This window comes from Penicillium cinerascens (genome assembly GCF_028974065.1).
Source record: "Penicillium cinerascens strain IBT 15544 chromosome Unknown contig_5_segment0_segment0, whole genome shotgun sequence".
Taxonomy (NCBI): domain Eukaryota; kingdom Fungi; phylum Ascomycota; class Eurotiomycetes; order Eurotiales; family Aspergillaceae; genus Penicillium; species Penicillium cinerascens.
This window is the reverse complement of record NW_026695294.1, coordinates 3,414,068-3,435,624: the sequence shown is the minus strand read 5'-3', so window position 1 is coordinate 3,435,624 and position 21,557 is coordinate 3,414,068. Positions and strand designations below refer to the sequence as shown.

Below are 21,557 nucleotides of genomic sequence, written 5' to 3'. Positions count from 1 at the left end.
CAAGGTTACTTCAGTCTTCTCGGTCTCGGCGATCAATCTAGCACCGTTGGAGCCGTGTTCTTGGCATAGTTCTTGATATCCTCAGATTTGAATCCAAGCTCACATCTCCAGAGACGATATTTTCATATAGACCGCTACATAGCAAGGCTTTTAGCAGCTAGATATATGACCGTGTTAGAGTGGGAAACTCACCTCGTGCGATCATCGCGAATGTGTCACAGTTCTTCCATCTCGCAGGGTTATGGTTGTCGGCAAGCTTTTTAAAATCGGCATACCTGTATTGGTCAGACAAACCCTTGGTAATTTGGCCCAGAACTGATGGTTCAGAGTAAGTAATGAACTCGAAAAGGTGATAGCTTCTGACAATTCTTACATTGTTGCTGGTTACCAGTATGATTGAGCTCATGTACAAACACGGAGCTAATAGCAAACCCGATGATCTTTTCCGATCTGTTAGCCAAAAAAAAAAGAAGAAAGAAAGAAAGAGACTTTTCGCTTTCCTTAGCCAGGCTTTGGCCACCGCCGTCCTTGCCCATTCGGTATCGAACCACAGCGATAATATCGATGGTCGTGACCATATGTTGGGAAGCCCCAAGATACAGGTCGCCGCGATCAATAGGTGAAACTGCGACTAGAATAGTTCTTACAGGGTGGATATACGGTGGTTTAACGTGTCCTTCAGGGTTCCCCTCCCGTACATTTGCCTAGCTGCAGCAACCCTGCATTAGCTCATGGGGCTGAACATGTGAAATGATTTCGAACGCCATCCTGTCATTCCCTGGGAAATGACCTTATCCTACTCTTAGATAATGTACCACAATTTCTGACAACCCAGTGGCATTCGTCAATTTTGTTTTCCCTAAGCTGCGCATACTTCCAGTGGTGGTACCTTGATACAACCCATGCCCCCGCTTTCTTATTTAATCACGGCAGCGTCGCTTTTCCTACTTAACTCCGTCAAGTCCATCATCTTCCCCTCCTCTCCCACTTCTTTCAACAACCCTCACCATGGCCGACTCACAATTTGAGGTGAAAGTGATTCCAACCAAAGAGGAGTATGCTCGTCTGGTCGAAGTCCTATGGGCTGCCAATTTCAATCCTTACAAGTGAGTTTCTGGTTTATCTTATATTTGAATGTCAAATTGCCCTGTCTTGATCCATTTCATCGGACCTGATCAATGGCGTTTCAACAACTCCCAGCCCCATCTTTACCGCCGTCCACCCAATCAGTGGCCACACCCCCGAAGACCGCGCTCGCGACAAAGCCCTTGACACCGAAGTCCGCTGGAACGCCAGCCAAAAGAGCCCATTCTCCCATTTAATCTACGTCATCGACAAAGCAACAGGCGAAGTAGCCGGTGGCTGTGAATGGTTCATTTTTCGCGAAAACCCGTTCCCCAACGGGCCGCAACCCATAAAATGCACCTGGTACCCGGAAGGCACGGAGCGTGCCGAGTACGCAGAGCGCATGCTCTCACAGGCCTTTTTTCCACGGCAGTGTTGGTTTCAGCGCCCGCATGCGGGTGTCAATGCAATGGGTGTTCACCCGAATTATCGCCGTCGTGGGGTCGGACGACTTCTCATGGAGTGGGGTCATGAGAGGATCGATCCCCTTGGCTATGAGAGCTTTATCGAAGGCAGTCCGATTGGACGCTGGCTGTATGAGGAATACGGGTATCGAAGAGTCATGGGGCTTCATATTGATTTTGATGAGCCAAATCCGAGTGATGAGTGGTCCAGGCTAGTGCATGAGTGTAAGCCGCCGGGAATTTTGCTGCTTTGGAGGCCGCCGCGAGGGGAATGGACGGAGAAGGTGCCCCCCGGTCCATGGGCTGTTACTGATCTGACCTTCAAGTAGACACGTCTTTGTTCTTGACGTTGATAGATGACATATTAGATTTCAACTTTCAGTGATAGGAACTTATTGAGATTCCTCCCTGCGGGCCAAGACAAATGGCATGTCCATAGGCAACGTCGCTATTCATATGCAGATTTGTGCACTGGTTGCTGAGCCATGAGTTGTACTTCTTCAGAGTGGGGCCATTCTGATATCCGACCTTCTGGGACTGCTCGATAGAAAGACAGGTATCGTTTGATTGGATCATGTAGATATTGTCGCACGTAAACGGGATACAGAGCTTCGTGCCTGCAGGAATATCGCTGCAACGTCTTAAGTTAACGTTCCCCATGAACAGAGCAGCGGAGTCAACGTTGTGTGCCTGCGAGATCGAGTCGTAGGTGTTTCCTTCCACAGTAGTATAGGTCACATCCGAGGAACAGATGTCGGTTGATGGCTTATAGTGGTCGATGACCGGCTAAAGAGGATTAGGGATATCGGTAGGAACATTCAATCCGCACTTGAAGTTGATTTCTTTAGCTGCGATTCCCAGACCTCATCATAGTAGGAGTACGGGATAGACTGCATCTGTTTATAACTGTCGACTCTACACCATGAGCAAAGCTCATCAGTTGACTCGTCAAACGCTGTCTGCTTGTTCAGGATATCTATTGATAGAATGATCTTCCATTAGATAATGTTCGAAAGAACGAGGGTGCTGACCAATTTACCACCGCATTACTTCCAGTGGCAGGGTCCTTGACACAGGTCTGATTCCATGAAGCCCAGAGCCTGCCCCTTTGAGAGTAGAGGGGAGGTTGGTCTGATTGACATTGGCACAATTCTCGGTGACATATAGAACCATGACTTGATGGATACCTCACATTCGGCGGAACAAACTTGCCCACTGATGATCTGGAGTCCATATTGACTGGAATACTCGGGCTGAAAATACTCGTGATAGACTGGACGAGCTCACAGGCCATTTCGATGAAATATACATGGATGATCTTCATCTCGAAAAACTCGACGAATGGGCAGGAGGATGTCATTTACAGCCTACTCTGGACTAGGCATCATTGCTTCATATAGAACAATAACATTTCGATACCCCTCACGGACAAGTTTAACGATATTAGCTTGGAATTCAAATTCTTCCGAGTCTCTGGATTGGTCCATTGCGGCGTAACAGTATCGATCAAGCACCTCGATGCAGCCGCCCAGTCTTGATCAGATGTGTCTGTAAAGGTCGTGCGATAGATGATATAGCCCCACGGCCAACATCTAATCATTTCAGCCTGCGTTTAGAAAAATCTAAGAATCCAGTCGTTCTAACGATTGGACCATCCTGGCTTTATGTTGAATCGCTGCCTTCTCTCTTGCGAAGTCTCGCCCGATGTGGAAACTCGGATGATCACTATGGTTCCCCCCATGATTCGTCGTGGAAGACATTCAAATTTTCAGGCATTGTTATTCCAATGGTCACAAACCACAGAGGATTATGTAGGTTTGCGCTGCCTCGCTTAATATACTTTGGTCGGATGGGACTGTCTCAGTCATAAGTTGGCTACTTCACTGGCGTCTTGGCGAGCGAGTCACTAGCGACACTTGCCAAGCCTCTCCCTGGATTGCGACACAATCCACGAGACAAATTACCGGAACAGACCTGTATCATCACCCGTCCTAATGTACTCCCTATCCTAATGGTTTGGGATCTTGACGAAGACAGACGGTTCAAAGGCAAGCCGCGCAGTGTAGGGGTAATATGTACATGATGTAACTCCTATCCGTACCCTTCAGCCTACCTTCGGCGCTGCCCACATCGAGAAGCGGATACTACTCTTCTTCAACACTTCTATAATAGAAAGCCGAGGCTCTCTCTTTTGTCATCTTGTACACGAGCGTACCTGCAAATCCTTTTAGCGTGTTGAACAATGGGAGGATGGACAGAGAACTTACTCCAAGAGAAGTCGAAACATGTAAACTTCCATGTCGTCATTTCTGAGGGTACGGGCCGCCCAAGCTCGTCCCCCTTCGCCGATAGATTTTGCGATCTCTTGGCCTGTGGTATCTTGCTCGAAGAAACGGACCAACTCAGGAAGTTCATTGCCATCCTTGTTAATCGGCACATAGTGAACCCAAGGGAACAGCACGTTCTGATGCCATTCACGGAAGGAGGTCATCTTGAACGGAAGGCTCTTGCTACGCAACAAGGCGTAGAACCTACCGCTGTACGCATGGCCATCCATATCCAGCAGATACCGGTATTTCCATGCATTGCTCTGAGCCTCTGGTTCCACAATATCATCGAAGAACTTTCTTTCTTCTGCGCAGTCATCATCGCAATCGGCGATGTCTGTGAAATGGGCATTCCAGTATCCCGCCACCTGGGACCGATTCGTTTCCTGGACTTCCCAATTTGCATCACGTCTCAAGGTACACGTCGCATCAGTCTTTTGATGCAAAACATACTGCGGCGATTGTGGATGGGTCAAATTTCCAATTATACGCTGACGTTGCAGGTTGCGCCAGCTGCCATTTTGACTGTGCCCCCCGTTGGTTCTCCCCCGCCAGTAAACCTGGGGCGTCTTCTCTTCCCACGACACCGAGCTTTCTGGGTCAAAGCTCGACATATCTTCGTAATAATATGGTGACGGAACAGTGATGTCCTGGAATGAAGACAGACGGGACATGGAAAACATTGGGACGAGTTCATTTGTCAATTTGCAAGAATTTGGGCGTTGAAATACCCCTAGGCGATGTCGTAGTGACGGGCTGTTGCAAATGTCACTGGCAGCGGATTGGTTGAATACGAAACCCAGAGGCTCTATCGCATAAGCAGCTGTGTTGTCCGGTGCGTTGCCATCCAGCGCCATAGCAGGTGTATCTGGTGGGCATGAAAGTCGCGAGTAAAGCCATGTCTCTTGGAACTCGATGCTGTTCCATCGGCTTGTAGAAACAGGCACTGGTGGCACTGGGTCATCGTCATCCCCCGGTGAAAATAGGTTTGACACGGCTGAGTGGGCATTCAGCCGAGATTGAGCCGCACGACCTTCAAGGACAAATCTATGCAACTGCTCGTGTGCAACTACCACTCGCGGCTCATCATGAGCGTTAAATTGCAAGTTCAAGTCCGGTAACCATTGAGAAAACTTGTCAAGAATCTTGACCGTCGCATCTCTCTGAAATTCTCCCTGGCCCTTGCCGAAATCAAGAACCCTACCGTTGCGGATGGCGATTCCCATGACATAAGTGTCGTCTGTCCGGCCAAGATCCTCTCTCACCCGAGAGCGCAATACGCTAGGCGTAAGCCCCCAGAAAGGCAGCAGGGTATTGTATATCGTATCAAACTCGTCAATTAAAACGGTTTTGCGCGACGTTGCAAAGCGATACCATTCATCAAAATGGGGAGGCGGGGGCATCTTATACCGTCGTTGGTATTCTGTCACTGCCTCGGCCAAAGATTTTGATTGGTGTTGCAGGGTCTTGTTGAAGACCTTCGTAGCATCAGAAACAAGCTGGGCTACGGGATGGTGGCAAGCGCGTTCTTCGAGCGTATCGAGAGGTCGATTCAAAGTCCAAGGGAGTGAAATACCCGCAACGAGATACCAGAACACCAAAAGGACCGCAGTTGTCAGCCCGGCAATGGTCAACTTCCCCTTAGTAGACTGAGAATAGGTCTTAGACCTCCGCCGGGCCCCTTCTAAAAGTTCATATCGATGCTCCCTCCATATTCCTGCACCGATAGCTCGAAGTATTGTTACTGCGCCGGCGTGCAGTGACTGTAACGGAGGAAGAAGCGAAGACTTAAGAAAATGAGAAGCTGACTGCATCTCAAGCGGCGTGATACTATAATCGGAAGATAATTTTGAAGGTGGGCGACATGTCCTTGATGACAGATGCGTCAAGATAGAAAGCGACTGGACATCAAACAAAACTGGAGAAATCACGACCGCGAACGCGACCCAGAGGCTTAGGCCAGGTGGAACCTAGCAAAAGGGTCGATGCTCGGAGCCTCACCGCCCCGTTGACATGTGTCTCCACCAAGGAGAGTGTGTCCGCCGTGATGGGGTCGGGATTCTCCCGCACATGTTCATATCATGTAGCTTCCGTTACTTCTCTTTTGTGTACCATACTTCATTTTACAATCCAATATGAAAATTACCATGTAGTATTAACGGGAATACAAACTGAAGAAGAAACTAAGTCTAGGGGTGCTCGTGCAGCTAAAAATATGAGGTCGCGGCTAGTCCCGTTTGGGTTTGTCCAGTTCGGGTTAGTCCGTCTCCCTCCAAGGCCATGTGTCGGTGCCATCGATGCCATGCGTCACACGTGCTATATTTTTAGCAAATTTGTAGAGATGTAAACTATCGGTGCACGTGACATCAAGAATAATTAGAAAGGATAATGCATGGTTTAAATCGTGCTGGAATTAGAAAGATAAAAAGCTGGTATTCTTTCTAGTGAAAAGTGCCAGGGCTCTATTCGTCCTCGTCAAAACTTCGTCATTGACATATGGAGCTGCTTTGAACACATCAAAGATGCCTGCCTCATCCGTAAATTTCTCTGGGCGTCCAAAATAGGTCGGATAGGCAGTGTCTCGTGGTGACCATATCAGAGAGCCATGGAACTCATCAGCTGCACGATGATCAATTCTGAAGTCGTTCCAGGTGTTGGCCTTTGGGAGGAGAGGTTCCCATCCGTCAAATTTGAAAGTAGGCTCTTCCAAACTAACTTCTGGGTAGTAGAAGCTCATAAGTAGAGTCCCGTCTCGATTCAACAAGGTAGTATAGAGGAGGAGCATCCTCTTCTGTACTAAATTCGCGCAAGGCCTTAGGTATGAACTAATAAACAAAGTAAGTTAAGCATCGTTTTGTCACCACTAATATAGGATGACGGTTTATTTATCCAAGTCCGATAGACTGCCACCACAGTGTCACTGATCAATCACATTGACTTACAGGCTTGGCCTCCTCCGCAACACAAAATAGCAAGGTGCGTGTCATGATAAGGAATTGGTATTATATATTTAATGGTTCCTTCGGGCGAGACAAGTAAGAGTGAGAGCGGGCAAAATAGGAAACTTTATATTACAAATCCAGTGGGGGCAGCTACGGGCTCCCGCCGTAGACCCGGTAGAGCTGAATACAAGAGAAATAATGACCCTATTCAGTGGGTGAGAAGTATCTAAAGGTAGGGACCTATAACCAGATATAGGAGTTATAATATTCCAAAGAAAAGGAAATATAGTAGCTTTATTTGTTAATAATTTTAAAAACCCCCGCTTCCTTTCCCGGTATGGGCAGTACAACAAAAGCTTCACCGTCTTAGTCTCCAGGCATTCGGGAAAACGAATATCCAATGGAAGGATCGCTGGCGGGCCTGACTCAGCTAGCTTGACTCAGCCTCGGCGCAATCGTTCTCGGTCGGGATTCCAGGGGCACGACCAGCATGTCCAAGTCTACTCTTTGGCAGTAAGAGCACTCGGGTTCTAGCTTCCCGAGGAAACATGACACGACGCCTTATCAAGGAAGAAATCACGTATTCCCTTGCCAAAGAACGAGAGGTGAACATCCTTCATCAACTGGGCTATTTTGACAAACAATGCCGTTTCTTTTCCTACCTGTATGACAGACGCGAATGGATGAAGGCTGTGGTTGTTCAGCACCTAGGTTTGAGCTCAATCGATACGTGTCATGTCCCAAAAATAGAAGACTGGCTCCGTGGCAGCTTTAATGTCTGCATTCCTATCACTGTCGTCGACTGGAAGACCCGGCAACAGCCTGGACGCCGAGTCATACTCCGATTTCCGCTTCCCTACCGCATTGGCGATGAGTTTAGACCCGGCAACGGGGACGAAAAGATTCGATGTGAAGCTGGTGCCTATGCGTGGCTACAACAAAATTGCCTAGATGTTCCAATTCCACAACTGTATGGATTAGCTTTGACAACGGGTGAAACGGTACGAGACCCGTGCTCGTCACTTGAAGAATTAATGCTAATTGATAGATTTTAGTATACGCGGATTGACAACCTCCCTTTTCTGAATCGTTGCTTTCAATTCTTACGTCGTCGGTTCCTACGACTCTTTCGCTTTCCGGTACCATCAAACTATATATGCTGCCAGACAGCGCCGCCTGCCGCCCATGTCAGCAGTGCCGGATACTTATTGATAGAGTGCATCGAGCGAACCCATGGAACGATGCTGTCTAACACTTGGTCTGAAAAACGGCACGATATCGAGTTGCGGAGCAATTTCTTTCGTGATGTTTCTCGGATTCTGTTGAGTCTCTGCAAATCACCTCTGCCTCACATCGGTTCATTTGTCATAGATGGCGAGGGTTTCTTGATTTTGGCCAATCGCCCGCTCTCCATGGAGCTCCAAGAACTGGAGAATGAGGGAGTCCCGACTAACATACCCCGCGACTATACCTACTCGACAGTTGAGTCATACGTGTCAGATATCTTGGGTGTTCATGACAACCGCCTGCGACACCAACCAAATGCTGTCAATAATACGCAAGATTGCGTTTATCAGATGTCAGCACTGGCGGCGATGCGGACAATAATTCCATTGTTTTTCTATTCCAACTTTCGCAGAGGTCCATTTTATTTCACGCTCACAGATCTCCACCAAAGCAATATCTTCGTCGATGACAAATGGCGTATCACTTGCTTGGTGGATCTTGAATGGGCCTGCTCCCGACCGATTCAAATGATAGAACTACCCTACTGGCTGACTGATAAAGCCATCGATGAAATCGACGCCGAAGAATATGACACAAGTCGGAAGGAATTGATTTCTGCCATGTGTGGTCATGAGATAGATCAATCCAGCAGTATTGCCCCAAAGGACCCCGGTCGAATGTCTTTGCAACTTTCGGAGGTCATGGAACAAACATGGGAAAGTGGGACGTTTTGGTATTCTTTGGCTCTCTCTAGCCCGACAGGTTTATTCCGACTGTTCTATGATCACATACAACCTTTGTTATCCAAGCATCGTTCCGATGAGATCGGTGAAACCATGCCGTTCTATTGGGAAAAGGACGTAGGGAAATTTGTGGTCACCAAGCTTTCTGATAAAATGAAATATGATAGAGAGCTCCAACAAGCTTTCGCAGCAAGCAGCTCTGGGGGTGAATAGTGACATTTGATATGACAATTGACAGATAGACTTTAATTCACCGACCACCCACTCCCCCCGGGTTACTGTTGCAAGATAATCCACTTGTATGCTTGGTAACCATTAGCTGGATCTGCTTTGAGTTCCACCTCCAGCCTCTTTCTTAAGATGGCTTTCAGTTGCTTCATCCACTGCTCTGGAAGCCTTCTGAGCCTGGTTGTCGTCTAACTTACAATATCCCTATCACATTGTACCGTGCGCCAATTCAACCCGCCGAACTCCCGTTTTCTGCTCATCCTCCCCCTTCCCCCTCTTTCTTTGTCTACTAGCCTTAGAAGACTTTGCTGCATAACCACGCTACAATAATTCAGAAGGTATGGGATGCTGGATACTTATCTCCCTCGCTTCCTACCTCTGCTAATACTATTCCAGGACCGGTCAATAAATCATGGATCCTACGAATGTAGCGGAAGATCTACGATTTCTGCGAAAGGCGCGAACTGAGGACCAGAAAATCATCGATGGATTGAAGAAACAAAACCAACACCTCGAGAAAACATTGGAAGAGTATAATGCGGCGTTATCGAGATGTCTAGAAGCTCTGAAACAGACTATAAAGTGATCTCGGGGACTGGTCAAATGTCGATACACTTCCTTTTCTTAGGTCTCCCAGCATCCTGTCCTTCGCAGGCGGGACACCATCCTTTAGTAGTAGAGAGATGGCTCGCGGACCCAAAGCTCCACTCTAATCCCTGCTATTCGGTGAACCACTATATACTGTTTAGAAAGGCACTGAGTCGATGTGGCTTGCCGCCGAACCGAAGGGATAGCGTGATAGTTTCTTTAATGTCTCTGACAATAAAACGGACTAGCCGAAGATACCGGCAGCAGAGGTAATAGATATCTTCCAAAGCTAAATTAAGACCTAGGTTGATAGTATCCCTGTAAAATTCCTTGGCTAGCGTTAAGGCGACCTGATGAAATGAGAGCCTTAGAAAGTAGCGAGGGTGGCGAAAAGTCGCGTAGAGGTAATGGCGAGTCACACAGAGAAAAGGGGGTGGCGGAGCTTAGGAGCTCGGTGATCTGGATCAATAGCAAAAATGCCTCACCTGCAGGGCGCAGGAAGAAGGAGGGCGAAAAAGAAAAGTTGGATGTTGGCTGGGGAGGGGGGAAACAGGGGAGTTATACATACAACCACGCATGGGGCACGCAAAAGGACCGAGGACGCTAAACCAGAAGGGTCATAACTAAACTAAAATAGGAGTTCACCATAGTCATCCGATATGGTGTAGTGGCTAACATCGCCGTCTCTCACACGGCAGCCGGGGGTTCGATTCCCCCTATCGGAGTTTCTTTTTCGCAATTTTTATCCATCGTTCTGGATTTGAATTGATGATCTGTGTGGACATCTATTTTTGAAGAAAGACCTACCCACCTACCTAATGAATAACTTACTACTTCCATTTTTACGGTTTTGGCAATTGATGTAGATAGGAGTAGAGTTTATTTAAGCATTCGTTCGCTTTGAGAATATACAAAAGTTAAGGCGAACTGACGGCAGCACGCTTGTCGCGATTTTTCTCCCGCCAAATCTCAACCTCACCACCACCTCGAATAACACCAACTCTCATAGAGGAAAGAAGATTATGTGCCGCATTAGAGTGTTGATAAATCCCGCCGTTGAAAAGTGCAGTGGCATCTTTTCCAATTCCCGAACTAATAAGGGCTTTACCACCGGGGTGCTCCTTGATGAAATCCGTCACATCATGGATTACACCGGCGATAGCAATAAGAGATTTGCCACCCTGACAATCGGCAACGAAGTTGTCCCAGGAAAAGACAGGTAGCTTCTCCAAGGAAACACCCCAGTCGAGTTGAGATCGCTTTTGGTCAACTCTTTTTTGCAGCTGCTGGACGCGGCCCTTTTCGATTTCGTTCACCCGGAACTGTTTGAGGTTGGAGGCAAGGCCGATGTGCTTCCATACCCAGATTGACCATTTGGTCGGATCATACTGCCACCATTCGATGGCATTGCGGTAGTCAGAAGGGAACCGTTCACTAGTCAGCGATGAGATCAAAACTTGACAGGGAAGGTTGCTTACTTCGTGGTGAAAGTTATGGTAGCCTTCACCAAGTGTAACCAGCGCGGTGATAACGTGATCGCGAGGCGAGTTACGGTCATCGAATGGCTAGACAATCGTCAATGATGATGAAGATGGGTAGGGCAATAGGAATAACGGACCTGATCTCCAAGCCAATGGGCAAGGGAATTGACACAGAAAGTGGCCTGTTGGACGAAGAGGAATCTCAAGATACCTGCATAGACCAGACCACCTTTCCAATCACCCCAACCCAGGCCAGCGACCACCATTGGGAAAAGCATTCCGAAAACAAGAATGAATTCACCATAGTGGTTGTGCTGCCACACGACGATGGGGTCTTGGTTCAAATCGGAGATATCTGTCCTGCCACGATCCTTGGGGTTCTGCTTTAGCACCATCCACATGAAGTGGGAGTACCACACGCCCTTCCGGACACTGTATGGATCCTTGACAGTATCCGTCCATCGGTGGTGTGCCCGATGTTTGCTGCTCCACCATCGGATGGAGCCTTGGACAGCACCACCGCCAACGCAAGCAAGGAAAACTTTTAATGGTAAGGACCTAGAGAGAAAGGTTCCAATCAGCCTTGACGAATTATGATGAGGTGGAGGTAAATGCAACGAAAGCTTACGCCTCATATGATCGATGTGCCCATAGACGGTGATAGCCAGCGGTAATACCCAGTCCAGTCCAAAAGTAATACACCACGGCCCAAATAGCCGTAGGAAGGCGCAGCTGAGTGTAGGATGCGGCGACACAGCCGAAGAATGGAACGATCAAGATAAGTGTAGTATTGATCCAGTTGACATGGCGATACCAATTGCGCAATGTAAAAGGCTGCTCACTAATGTGCAGCTTCTTATTTGACAAGGACTCTGCCATCTTGACGGTGATATGTTGGACTGCAAATAAGTGAAAGTAGCTGAGCTGAAATTTCTTGGACAAAAGCTCAGCTCAAGAAGATGAAGACTGAAGACTCGTTATGAAACAGACAAGTTGATTCAATGTAAAACTTCGAATTATAAAAGAGCATGATCCCAATAGCATACGTCCTTACATCCTCGGTCCCACGTGGAAGTGACACGTTGTGTTTCGTCGTTGATGCTTGGAATTTGTTGGGTCGTTGAGGACCAACGATGTTGCTTGCCGTCTCACCCAAGATCTACCCGAGCCTAAACGAGCAGCTCACCAAACTTCAAAGCGATGGTTTTGCATCGCATGAGAGGTCCAAAAGGAAAACTGCAAAGCCTCCCTGGACTTTCAAGAGTTGTTGGAATTGCGGAATTGCGGAATCGGCCATACAGTAGCAAAGATGTAGGCTTTCACGGAATCGAGATTACCATGATGCCACGGAAGATTGATCACATTTCAACAAACAACATACGACCCATCGCGATTCCATCACATAGTCGGTCTTACCATGGTTGAACTAGTTGTTGGGTTGGTTTTGTGACTCAAATCTTGCAATTGTGGATAATCAGGAACGGTAAAAGGCAACGAAGATTGTGCGATCACGGTATCAGTAAAATTATTTTGCCACTTCGTAGAAGTATGTGCTGATACTGACATTAATGCAGCCTCTCTAGCCTTTACAGTTTTTTCCCCAAAGCCTTCTACTGGTGGAGATCCGCAATGGGGCATTTGGGAGTCAGAGACTTGTAACATGACTCAGTAGTAAATCACTCTGACACTCCAATCGTGCCCGCTAATTTCAACGTCTGCTCAGGTCTGAGAAAGCCAAATATAACTGCGACATGGAAATGCATGAATCTACTGCGTAGGTCAAGCCCCAGAGGGCTTGTAATAACAGCTAAATTGTAGCTATTCATTCTTGGGTCCTTTTGTGACCGCTTTCAGATCTGTAGAATCCCACGCACCTAATTAGAAAAGGTAATCTTTCGTGGTAGTTAAACACTAGCGTTTCATTAATTATACGAACGAAATATAAGAAACCAAGACCACCAAGGCTAAGATGACAGATTTTTAAACATTCTACAAGGGTGACTTCGGAATGTGCTCAGGGTCCACCATGAAGGAGCTCACCACGAGCCTTAACTTTGCCTGAGCCTCTCCTGACCCAGACTCAAGCTCATGGGCGAGTTACACAGTAGCTTAAAACCCGATGATTCAATCTCAGCCTCGATCGATCTCATCTGATCTCTAGCGCAGAGCCGAGCGACCCCACCCTTATCAGCATATCAGACGCAAGAATGCTAACATGTGAAAGTCGGCTTACCTGCACAAAATTGCACGAAACATGACTAGTATGGCCGTTATCTGTCAGATCCCCTCTGAGATGCACTTTTCTCTCGTCCCCTCCATCCCGCGATAGCTCTGCTCTCGCAGGCCCACGAGCGAATGGAGTTCTCACGGCTCCCCCTTCTCCCCATCCCAGCCTCGATCCGCCGTCGGCTACCCCGACTATACCCGTCGCATAGGGCTGGCTCCGATGGCGACTCGGGCGGGGCATTGCGGCACTCGTCGTCTGAGCCGCATCTGCCAGTCCACGGGCACCCTACAGAGATCTCAGTTGAGATGCAACGGCCTTCAACAGCGAGTGATGATCTAGAATTTGAGTCTGGGTCCGGTGGGTCTACTCCTCCTGGTGAGGAGACAAGTCTTCCGGCAAAGTATGAGACGGAATCGGGATTGCGCTGGAACCGAGTAGTACCTGGTGAGGAGAATACACCCGAGCCTCGACGTTACGTTGACTAACGGAAACCTCCCATGGCAGCTTTCAACCTTCTCCGCAATGCAGGTTACGAGGCGCAACAGCCTCGCGCTGATGGCCGACTGGCTCGGTCCCTATATATCAACGCGGTCATGTATCTGCTCGATGCGCTGCCCACGGACCTGACCGCTGAAGAAACAAACATGATTCAACTCCGACTGCCACAGCCCGTCAAGACTTCCATACTGGCAGAGCCTGAGCCTCGTCTTGCGCGTCTGGAGGGACCTGTAGGCTCGAGGCCTGATCCTCCCGCTAGGTCATACCTGCATAGGCTTCTTGCATCTATCATTGTGCAGGTATTTCTCATCGTGCGGTTTATCCTGCCTTACGTCAAATTATTCTTGCGGCAGGTTTATGAATACGAGCGCTCGCATCATCTAACTGAGCGAATTTTCACGACGACCTTAGATGCGGCGGACGGACTCGGCAAAAGCGGTCTCAATATTGGGTCTGCGGTCTGCAAATTAAATGAAGGGAGGGTTGGGGCTGCAGTGGGGAACCTTGCAGCGTGGTGGGTTGAAGGTATTGCCGGTGGGGTATATGAAGGGGTCGGAGAAGGTATGATGCATTTGGGCTTGTTGAGACCGGGGTTAGAGCTTGATAGACTGGAATTGCAAGTAGACAGGCGTTAATTAGATATGTTCACCGATGCAGTATATGACAAGAAATGACAAGATGTCCGCTGATTCCTTATTCCTGGGTTGCAAAATCCAGTGCTGCGTGAGACAGGATCCGCGTAGTATCCACGACTTTAATCTGACAATTCTCCTCGGTCAGAACGAGAGGAAGCTCCGTGCAACCCAAAATGATGGCATCACACTGGGGAGCCAGCTGCTTTGCAATAAGGACGAGGCCGTCGCGTGTCTGGTCGGTAAAGATTCCCTTGATCAATTCGTTCTGAATCGCATCATGGACATAATCCTGCTCTGCGTCGGGGACATAGACAGTAGTAATACCCCGCTTTTCAAGGGGTTCTTCATAGATACGCCTTCTGACAGTCGGGGAAGTCCCGAGGATTCCAACCCGTTTGTAACCCTGCTTCACGCAGTGGTCCGCCGTGACTTCCAAGATACTGAGAACCGGGATGGTTGATTTGGCCAACACCTCGGGAAACACAATGTGTGGAGTGTTTGAAGGAATGATGGCAAACTCAGCTCCGGCTTTGGCTGTACTGTTGACCGAGTCGCTCAGTACCGTGGAGAGGGCGTCGAAGTTGTCCGTTTTGACGGCGTTCTTGATTCCCTCGTAGAGAGGGGTGTGTGTGACGATGGGAGGGTAAGCAATACCCCGCCGCATGGCCTCACGTCCGATTTCCTGGTGGCAGACTACGCCGCCCTCAATGGTAGGAATGCAGATGCCGACGGTCTTCATGTTGACTGTATGGAACTTGATATGGTGTATCGAGTGTACGTGCCAAAGTAGAGAGTTGTGGGAATATTCAAGACCAGAGGAATAATGGTAAATCGCGTGAGCACTGATTCACGGATCAATATGCAGACTACGGTTGATGAGGCCACAATTTGCGAATGTTCCCCAATGGTGGTGAGTCAAGAGTTGAAGGCAGCGCCGAAGCTCCGACTTGATAGCGAGATAAGCGATTAGCTTGTTGTCACGAACATCATCTCATCCCCAATCACAGCCATGTCGACAACGCGGTTGCCCTGCGTCCCTTCAATTAGGAGGCAGCAGCTACATCTGGAGTTGTGAGTATCCTTGACGTTAACAGAGAATGGGCACGTACTGATCTCTGCCCAGCGCGAGCTTGCGGAATGCGGCACCACCAGGGGTCTACGTGAGCCTGGCACCGGGCGACCCCACGCTCTGGAGCGGTGTCATCTTCGTTCGCTCCGGTGAGTTCAGAACCTCATTACTTCAACCCACGACTAATTTTCGAGCTTGCCAGGCCCCTATGCCTCCGCCATTGTCCGCTTCCAGATCCGCTTCCCCGACGTCTACCCCGACCTCCCACCGCTTGTCACCTTCACAACCGATGTTTTCCACCCATTGATCGTGCCCCTTACCACATACACATTCAGCACCAACTCAACAAGCGACGACCCGGTCAGCGCGACTGACGAGGAACGACTGCCACCTGGTGGGTTCAGCCTCCGCCATGGATTTCCCCACTGGTTTGGCAGGGCCAAGCGACGAAGCGGTGTCGCGTCCGGAAAGTCGTCTCGGAACGTGAGTGGTCCCAGCACTGGCACTGCATCTGTTGGTGCAGGAAAAGCACCGAGTGGCCCCGCGACAGAGGGCAATGCGTCCGAGGGACGGAGTTCCGGGGTCGACTCCCCGAGCAACCCACATGACGAGGACAGAGGATCCAACGATGAGCCTTCTCGTATGGCCCAAGTACCGTCCGTGGATCAATTCACCGAACCGAAAAAGTTTGTGCCTGTCGCCGAGTTATTGGATTATATTCGATCGACCTTCGACGACGAGGAAGTTTTGGACTCCTTGCCATCCGAGGCCGCGGGGAATCCTGGGGCGTGGCACGCGTGGAAAGCGCACCGTCGAGGTGGCGCTGGGCCGGGAGACCTGAAACGGGGAAGCCCACAAGCTCGACTCCCTGGTGACTGGCACTGGGATGGCATCTGGGCGCGTCGGGTACAGGACGAGATCGCGGCCAGCCATTCCGATCCGATGTTGTTTGGAAGTTCTGCTCGTGGGAGCGGCGATGATATGGTAGGTCCATCGACCCAGATTGACAGACAGACACTGATCGCAATAGATTCGCTTTTCCCGTTTGGACGATGCAACCTTGAGCTCGGTGAAGGAGACGATGGCGTCGGTGGTGAACGTACATAAACAGTGACGATTGTTCTTGCCTCAATATACCCAACAATGTTATTATTTTCAATATGATTAGCACCTACCTTCCCAACAACACCCCCTCGGACTAAACACGACTTCCACAGGACGGAGAGATTCTGATCACGCATCTACCATTACCATTCCCGCAAGATGCCCAATACTTTATCCCTCGATTTTAAAAGCTCAGCATTGCTCATCGCCTTGGTCCTGGTACCCGTCGTCGTCCTCTTTGGCACTGTTGCCGTCGCTGTTGTTTGCTCCGAGCGCTGCAGCTGCCAATTCGCCAAACCCAGGTGGCTGTCGCGTTTTCCCTGCTGCCGCGGACGCTGGCATCGGAAGAAGCCACTTCGCTCCGACGTGGAAAGTGGTACTGGCAGCCGCTTGACCGAATCTTCCGATGCACCAATTGATCCTCTCCAGTATGGCCCGGCCGTCGCAGGACTGGAGCACGTCTAGACTGCTCATCATGAACGACCGGAATTACGAACCGCCTACTGTCAGAAAGACCAGCAGCGTATCAGGGAGCCGAAGCGTCAGTTCGTCCATGTCGTATCCTCATATCCCCCGTCGCCAGTCTTCGCTCTCTGCGAGCTTTAGCAACGATTCGAATGCACCAGCAACATCGACTAGAACTCCATCTCTATGCGACAGTCTTTATCGGATTGAAGTCTTGAAGCGCCGGCAACCAGGTGGAAGGGTTCTTAGTGGCATGGGCAACATGGACCCGGGCTCTATGCTGGGCTCTATGGGGGTTGATCCATTTGTTGACGAAGTGACTGCTCCCCTGTCAACATCGGCTGCCGTCTTGCTGACCTGTAAATCAGATCCCACAACAACTCGTGAAAATGAAAGAGAACAATATCCGCGGCAGATATCGTGACTCACGACTGACGGTCCGCTGGAGCTCTGGATCTTGGGATTCTATCGGGCCAGATCTTCCGTCAGGCTCGAATTCTACCAGCGACTCTGTGGAGATGAGGCCCCCTACTCCAGACCCGAGACAACATCCAAAGCACACAAGTGAAGGGGGCTTCGGGTACCTTTACCCGATGGATTTACCTATATCTTTTGTTAGCGCCAGGACATTTGCCAGCAAGCGCCAAATTGGCTTGGGAGCCGTGTCTGTATGGACCACAGTACATGTCTCTGCCGATGTCAGCTCTGTCCCATTCCCAGGAACTTCCGGTCTCGCACCCCTTGATGTGATTTTACTCGTCGATAGTTTGTGAGTTCCCTGGCTTATCATTTGCGGATGCACAAGCTCACTTACTTACCAGAACCCAGCCCTCTGCCAACCTTCTGACGCAGATTACCCTTGGATCCTCTGTTTTGGCTTCAAACCTCATTCACAATCACGACAGAATTGGTCTTGCATACATTGATTGGGACAAAAGTCTCAACTTTGAATTGTTACTCTCATTGGGCTTCCATTCCTTGGACACTATCCGGTCCGCATTGAACATCATTTCACGTCGCCAGCATCTCAATCATTGGAAGGCGGATCTCAACATTGGCGACGTCATCCAGCGAGTGTCAGGCCTATTTTCTGTCTGCCCGAGAACTGCCTTCTGCCACTTGTTTTTCGTTTCTGCAACGCCGCCAGTACATTTAACCATACCTTGGATCGACCAAGCCATCGGTTTCCATACTATTACCCCGCAATTCCGTCTTCCATTGAAACACACCGGCCTTCGGCTTGGGTGGCACATTCCCTACGATGTTGGCACCGGCCACGCATGCCCCAAGGGGACTCATTTCATTCGCAAAGTCTCGAGAGTTGTGCGGCAGCTTCGTACTGGCATTCTCCCGGGGTCCATTCTCAATCTCAAACTGTCCATCATTCCTTGCGAAGGCTGCCGGATCCGCTCTGTCATTGACAATTCTCGACTTACATCGCTTCGTCCTGGAGAAACCTGGATTGTTCCAGTCGAAATCAGCGTACCTTCGGCATTTCAGCCTATATCTCCTAGCGATCAAAATCAATTACCTACTCACCATCCAGTGATCGAAGGAATGATCTCTCAAATCAATGCTCTCTTGATCGAATATTCTTCCAAGGTGATCACCCAGCCTATTCTGACTGCTCACGTTGAGTATCAACATTCACTCTTGCCAGCACCCAATACTATCAATGCAGAGAGCCAACTTACTGTTGTCCGAAGTGAAAATGAAGTCGTGGATTCTTTGCTCGACTTTCGACGGATCAGTCTATCCACCATTAGATCGGGTAATGAGCTGAATGTGGACCTCAGTGTTCGGTCCGGGAGTGAGTGAAGTCTATCAGCAGTCTGGCTTTCCTCTTCATATATTGTTACCGTGTTTTTCACCCCTGGAATTGCCATTAGAGCTCATGTTTGTTCTTGCCTGGGCATGGAGAGTTGTTCACGAATTGCACTGTTTAATTGGTCTGATGATCCATCCTTCCATAATGATAAGTTTTTCGCTCGAAGTAAGTCCACATACATGTGAGCCATGCAACGCTGGCATAACGACACAATCCGCAACACGTAAACCAGTAACAACCCTTTACTGCAATTTCTCATTTAATAACTCCTTGAGATTCTCCTTCTTACCCACAGACACGTAGCAAACCTTATTTGTTGATTTTGGTTATTCCTCGGGGAGATTTCACGAGTGGAATCCATCGTATTTGTCCAGGCTGCCCCCACATAACTGTAAATCCGGCAATCCAATGGACATTGATACCTTTCGGTCTTTGCTCCTTTTTTTGATGATTTCCCATGGGGCTTGAGACTGGATATTAGGGATCCGGTGAGGTAATGGCGGTACAACCAGGTGAATCGTAGTTGACTGCCGGAATATTCCGCGTAGGAAAATACAAGCGGGTGAGATTTATTGCGACGCTGAAAAATTGGTCAAGATCGGTGCGACATCTTCGACGATCTGCCGATCCCACAACGGATCGCCGTCATCATCGAACTCGGCCCATTGGAAGAAAGAGCATCCCTGTTTACCCGACGCAAACCCCGCGTAGCACATCCACATGTATCGGCCCCGGGTCTCCTGCTTGCGCTGTGCGCACCGCAGAATCGCATGCGTGCCGCACCGGCATTGAGGTATGTACCGAGGGTGGAGACTATCGCGATACCAACGGTAGGTGATATTGATGCGCCTATTCCCTGCAATCGGATGCGGGGAGACAGTTTGTGCAGGGGTAATGGCATGCTTCCATTCTTCTTGCATCTCTGCGTGCATGACCAGGAGTGAGTTGTGGGGGAGGTGGATGGAGATCTGTCCCTGTGCATCTGCACGAGCAGCAGCCCTTTGATCTTTCTCCTTCGATGGAGAGCTGCTTTTGCCGCAACTACCTGCCGTTTCCTCTGCATCTGCCTCGTCATCCCGGGCGACGACCCGACGTACTCGGAATTCTCGTTCCACACCTAGGCTGAGACTGCCTATCACCGGGTGTGGCCCCAGATAGGTCAGTTCGTCTGAGTGGTACCCTACGCTCTCGGATGGTCCTTCGTAGCAGTTGACGAACGCTGCGTTTGGTCGCCACTGCTTTGGTGATTGGTATTTGAGTTTCTTTCCATCGGGGTACACATCGCGGATGCGCTTTTGAATCTCTTCATTCACCCTTTCTTGTACCTTCCGCGATATTGTGCGTAGCTGCGGTGTTGCTTGCCGCACGTTTGATCGGTACGTGCCGCCGTACGTGTATTCGGAGGTCTGTTGCTTGTATTCCTCAGGAGTAGAAACGTACACGGATGTGGTGTGAGGGCTCTGTACTGTGCGGTTGAAAAGTTGAAATTCGTATCTTGAGAAATGTTGAGATTCTTCAAGCAGCTCCACAAGAAGCGTGTTGGCCTCTTCGGGAGGAAGAAAGTTGTGAATAATCGTGCAGGGAGTGTAGGCTGCTACATCCTCCGGGGCATAGAGGTGCAAGGTCTGCCCCTTTTTAGTAGACAAGGGCTTCCGACCGGCCATGCCTTCGTTGATTGACACGAGTGACCCATCTTTGCCTTTTGTCAGGACGTGTGACGATAAAGATGTTTGGATCCCGAAAGACGAACTCGGAATGGCTCGTTTTTTGGAGGTTGGTGCGTTTTCCGCAGGGTCCTGCGAGGCTAACAGCGAGGATGCCGCATCTACGGAGCCTTCACAGGACACAAGAACATCCAGAATATCATCCTGCTTGATGTTTGGGTACAGTGACATCAAAATAGCGAGCTTGATGTCGGTCGACTCCTCGGAGTGATTCTCCTGATCCGACGATGCCTCGGATCGACCTACTCCAGCTTCCTCGGCTGGAGACAGTCTCCGGCGTTTTCTCGGCCCAAATGCCTCCATGGATGGCTCGCTTCATATCGATGATGGACAAGAAAACGAGATGACTCGCAGCCTCCGATAAGAGGCCTATCGACACATGACTGCCATCGAACTGGCCAATCAGGTCACGTTCTCATAGATGCGGGAGAAAGGCAGTTTTATGATAATGCGCACCGCCACTGGAATCTATATAAAAGCACCTAGAAAGATGATCAGAAAGCCGCTTATGATTCCGTCTCATCATCAGAGAGGATGGTGGAACACGAGCCTCTTCGCAAGCCACGGCAAAGTCTGGAGGGTCCGCCGATACATCTTTGACCACTAAGTTTTGAGGATATTTTAGGACAAATATTCGCTGTATATATTTTAACAATGACAGGGTGCCTCATCTGCTGCCGAATGAGTAGGAATTTTGAATGACTTTTGACTGCAACTTCTACAGTGACGGTGAAAGAATTTGGTGGTGGCTTGAGAGGGCTTCCTATCCATGCTTTCCTTCTGTCCTTGAACCTCCCCGTTCCCCATGCTTCTCTGACAATTGCGCCAAGCTGGCTCCGTATTTATTAAAAAAGAAAGCCCAAGGCAACCTAAAACTGGGCGAAAAATGGACTCGCGGGGAATCGAACCCCGGACCACCCCCATGCTAAGGGGGTATTATAC

At 49.4% G+C, this 21,557-nt stretch overlaps 11 protein-coding genes across 11 annotated transcripts; 5 read left to right on the top strand and 6 right to left on the bottom strand.

Annotated features, from left to right (window-relative positions):
- Nucleotides 1-1,008: 1,008 nt before the first annotated feature.
- N7498_005777 (GNAT family N-acetyltransferase) lies at nucleotides 1,009-1,858 on the top strand (the record flags this gene model as incomplete). The annotated part of the gene is made up of 2 exons (XM_058452839.1): nucleotides 1,009-1,106; nucleotides 1,201-1,858. 2 exons carry the CDS (start codon nucleotides 1,009-1,011, stop codon nucleotides 1,856-1,858), a joined length of 756 nt encoding a protein of 251 aa, XP_058309377.1.
- A 49-nt stretch (nucleotides 1,859-1,907) lies between these two features.
- On the bottom strand, nucleotides 1,908-2,425 carry N7498_005776 (LysM peptidoglycan-binding domain-containing protein; the record flags this gene model as incomplete). Its single annotated transcript, XM_058452838.1, has 2 exons — nucleotides 1,908-2,315; nucleotides 2,393-2,425. 2 exons carry the CDS (start codon nucleotides 2,423-2,425, stop codon nucleotides 1,908-1,910), a joined length of 441 nt encoding a protein of 146 aa, XP_058309376.1.
- A 1,267-nt stretch (nucleotides 2,426-3,692) lies between these two features.
- On the bottom strand, nucleotides 3,693-5,670 carry N7498_005775 (uncharacterized protein; the record flags this gene model as incomplete). Its single annotated transcript, XM_058452837.1, has 2 exons — nucleotides 3,693-3,744; nucleotides 3,797-5,670. The coding sequence occupies 2 exons, from the start codon at nucleotides 5,668-5,670 to the stop codon at nucleotides 3,693-3,695; spliced, it is 1,926 nt and encodes a 641-aa protein (XP_058309375.1).
- Nucleotides 5,671-7,346: 1,676 nt separating this feature from the next.
- On the top strand, nucleotides 7,347-8,981 carry N7498_005774 (uncharacterized protein; the record flags this gene model as incomplete). The annotated part of the gene is made up of 2 exons (XM_058452836.1): nucleotides 7,347-7,799; nucleotides 7,854-8,981. 2 exons carry the CDS (start codon nucleotides 7,347-7,349, stop codon nucleotides 8,979-8,981), a joined length of 1,581 nt encoding a protein of 526 aa, XP_058309374.1.
- Nucleotides 8,982-10,501: 1,520 nt separating this feature from the next.
- Nucleotides 10,502-11,944, bottom strand: N7498_005773 (acyl-CoA desaturase; the record flags this gene model as incomplete). The annotated part of the gene is made up of 3 exons (XM_058452835.1): nucleotides 10,502-11,149; nucleotides 11,203-11,623; nucleotides 11,694-11,944. 3 exons carry the CDS (start codon nucleotides 11,942-11,944, stop codon nucleotides 10,502-10,504), a joined length of 1,320 nt encoding a protein of 439 aa, XP_058309373.1.
- Nucleotides 11,945-13,420: 1,476 nt separating this feature from the next.
- On the top strand, nucleotides 13,421-14,425 carry N7498_005772 (uncharacterized protein; the record flags this gene model as incomplete). Its single annotated transcript, XM_058452834.1, has 2 exons — nucleotides 13,421-13,736; nucleotides 13,797-14,425. The coding sequence occupies 2 exons, from the start codon at nucleotides 13,421-13,423 to the stop codon at nucleotides 14,423-14,425; spliced, it is 945 nt and encodes a 314-aa protein (XP_058309372.1).
- A 58-nt stretch (nucleotides 14,426-14,483) lies between these two features.
- On the bottom strand, nucleotides 14,484-15,164 carry N7498_005771 (aspartate/glutamate racemase family protein; the record flags this gene model as incomplete). Its single annotated transcript, XM_058452833.1, has 1 exon — nucleotides 14,484-15,164. One exon carries the CDS (start codon nucleotides 15,162-15,164, stop codon nucleotides 14,484-14,486), a length of 681 nt encoding a protein of 226 aa, XP_058309371.1.
- Nucleotides 15,165-15,434: 270 nt separating this feature from the next.
- Nucleotides 15,435-16,608, top strand: N7498_005770 (putative ubiquitin-conjugating enzyme; the record flags this gene model as incomplete). Its single annotated transcript, XM_058452832.1, has 4 exons — nucleotides 15,435-15,496; nucleotides 15,549-15,643; nucleotides 15,697-16,478; nucleotides 16,525-16,608. 4 exons carry the CDS (start codon nucleotides 15,435-15,437, stop codon nucleotides 16,606-16,608), a joined length of 1,023 nt encoding a protein of 340 aa, XP_058309370.1.
- Nucleotides 16,609-16,757: 149 nt separating this feature from the next.
- N7498_005769 (uncharacterized protein) lies at nucleotides 16,758-17,063 on the top strand (the record flags this gene model as incomplete). Its single annotated transcript, XM_058452831.1, has 1 exon — nucleotides 16,758-17,063. The coding sequence occupies one exon, from the start codon at nucleotides 16,758-16,760 to the stop codon at nucleotides 17,061-17,063; it is 306 nt and encodes a 101-aa protein (XP_058309369.1).
- Nucleotides 17,064-18,215: 1,152 nt separating this feature from the next.
- On the bottom strand, nucleotides 18,216-18,558 carry N7498_005768 (uncharacterized protein; the record flags this gene model as incomplete). The annotated part of the gene is made up of 3 exons (XM_058452830.1): nucleotides 18,216-18,474; nucleotides 18,500-18,510; nucleotides 18,550-18,558. The coding sequence occupies 3 exons, from the start codon at nucleotides 18,556-18,558 to the stop codon at nucleotides 18,216-18,218; spliced, it is 279 nt and encodes a 92-aa protein (XP_058309368.1).
- Nucleotides 18,559-19,460: 902 nt separating this feature from the next.
- Nucleotides 19,461-20,918, bottom strand: N7498_005767 (putative CUE domain protein; the record flags this gene model as incomplete). The annotated part of the gene is made up of 1 exon (XM_058452829.1): nucleotides 19,461-20,918. The coding sequence occupies one exon, from the start codon at nucleotides 20,916-20,918 to the stop codon at nucleotides 19,461-19,463; it is 1,458 nt and encodes a 485-aa protein (XP_058309367.1).
- Nucleotides 20,919-21,557: the final 639 nt, after the last annotated feature.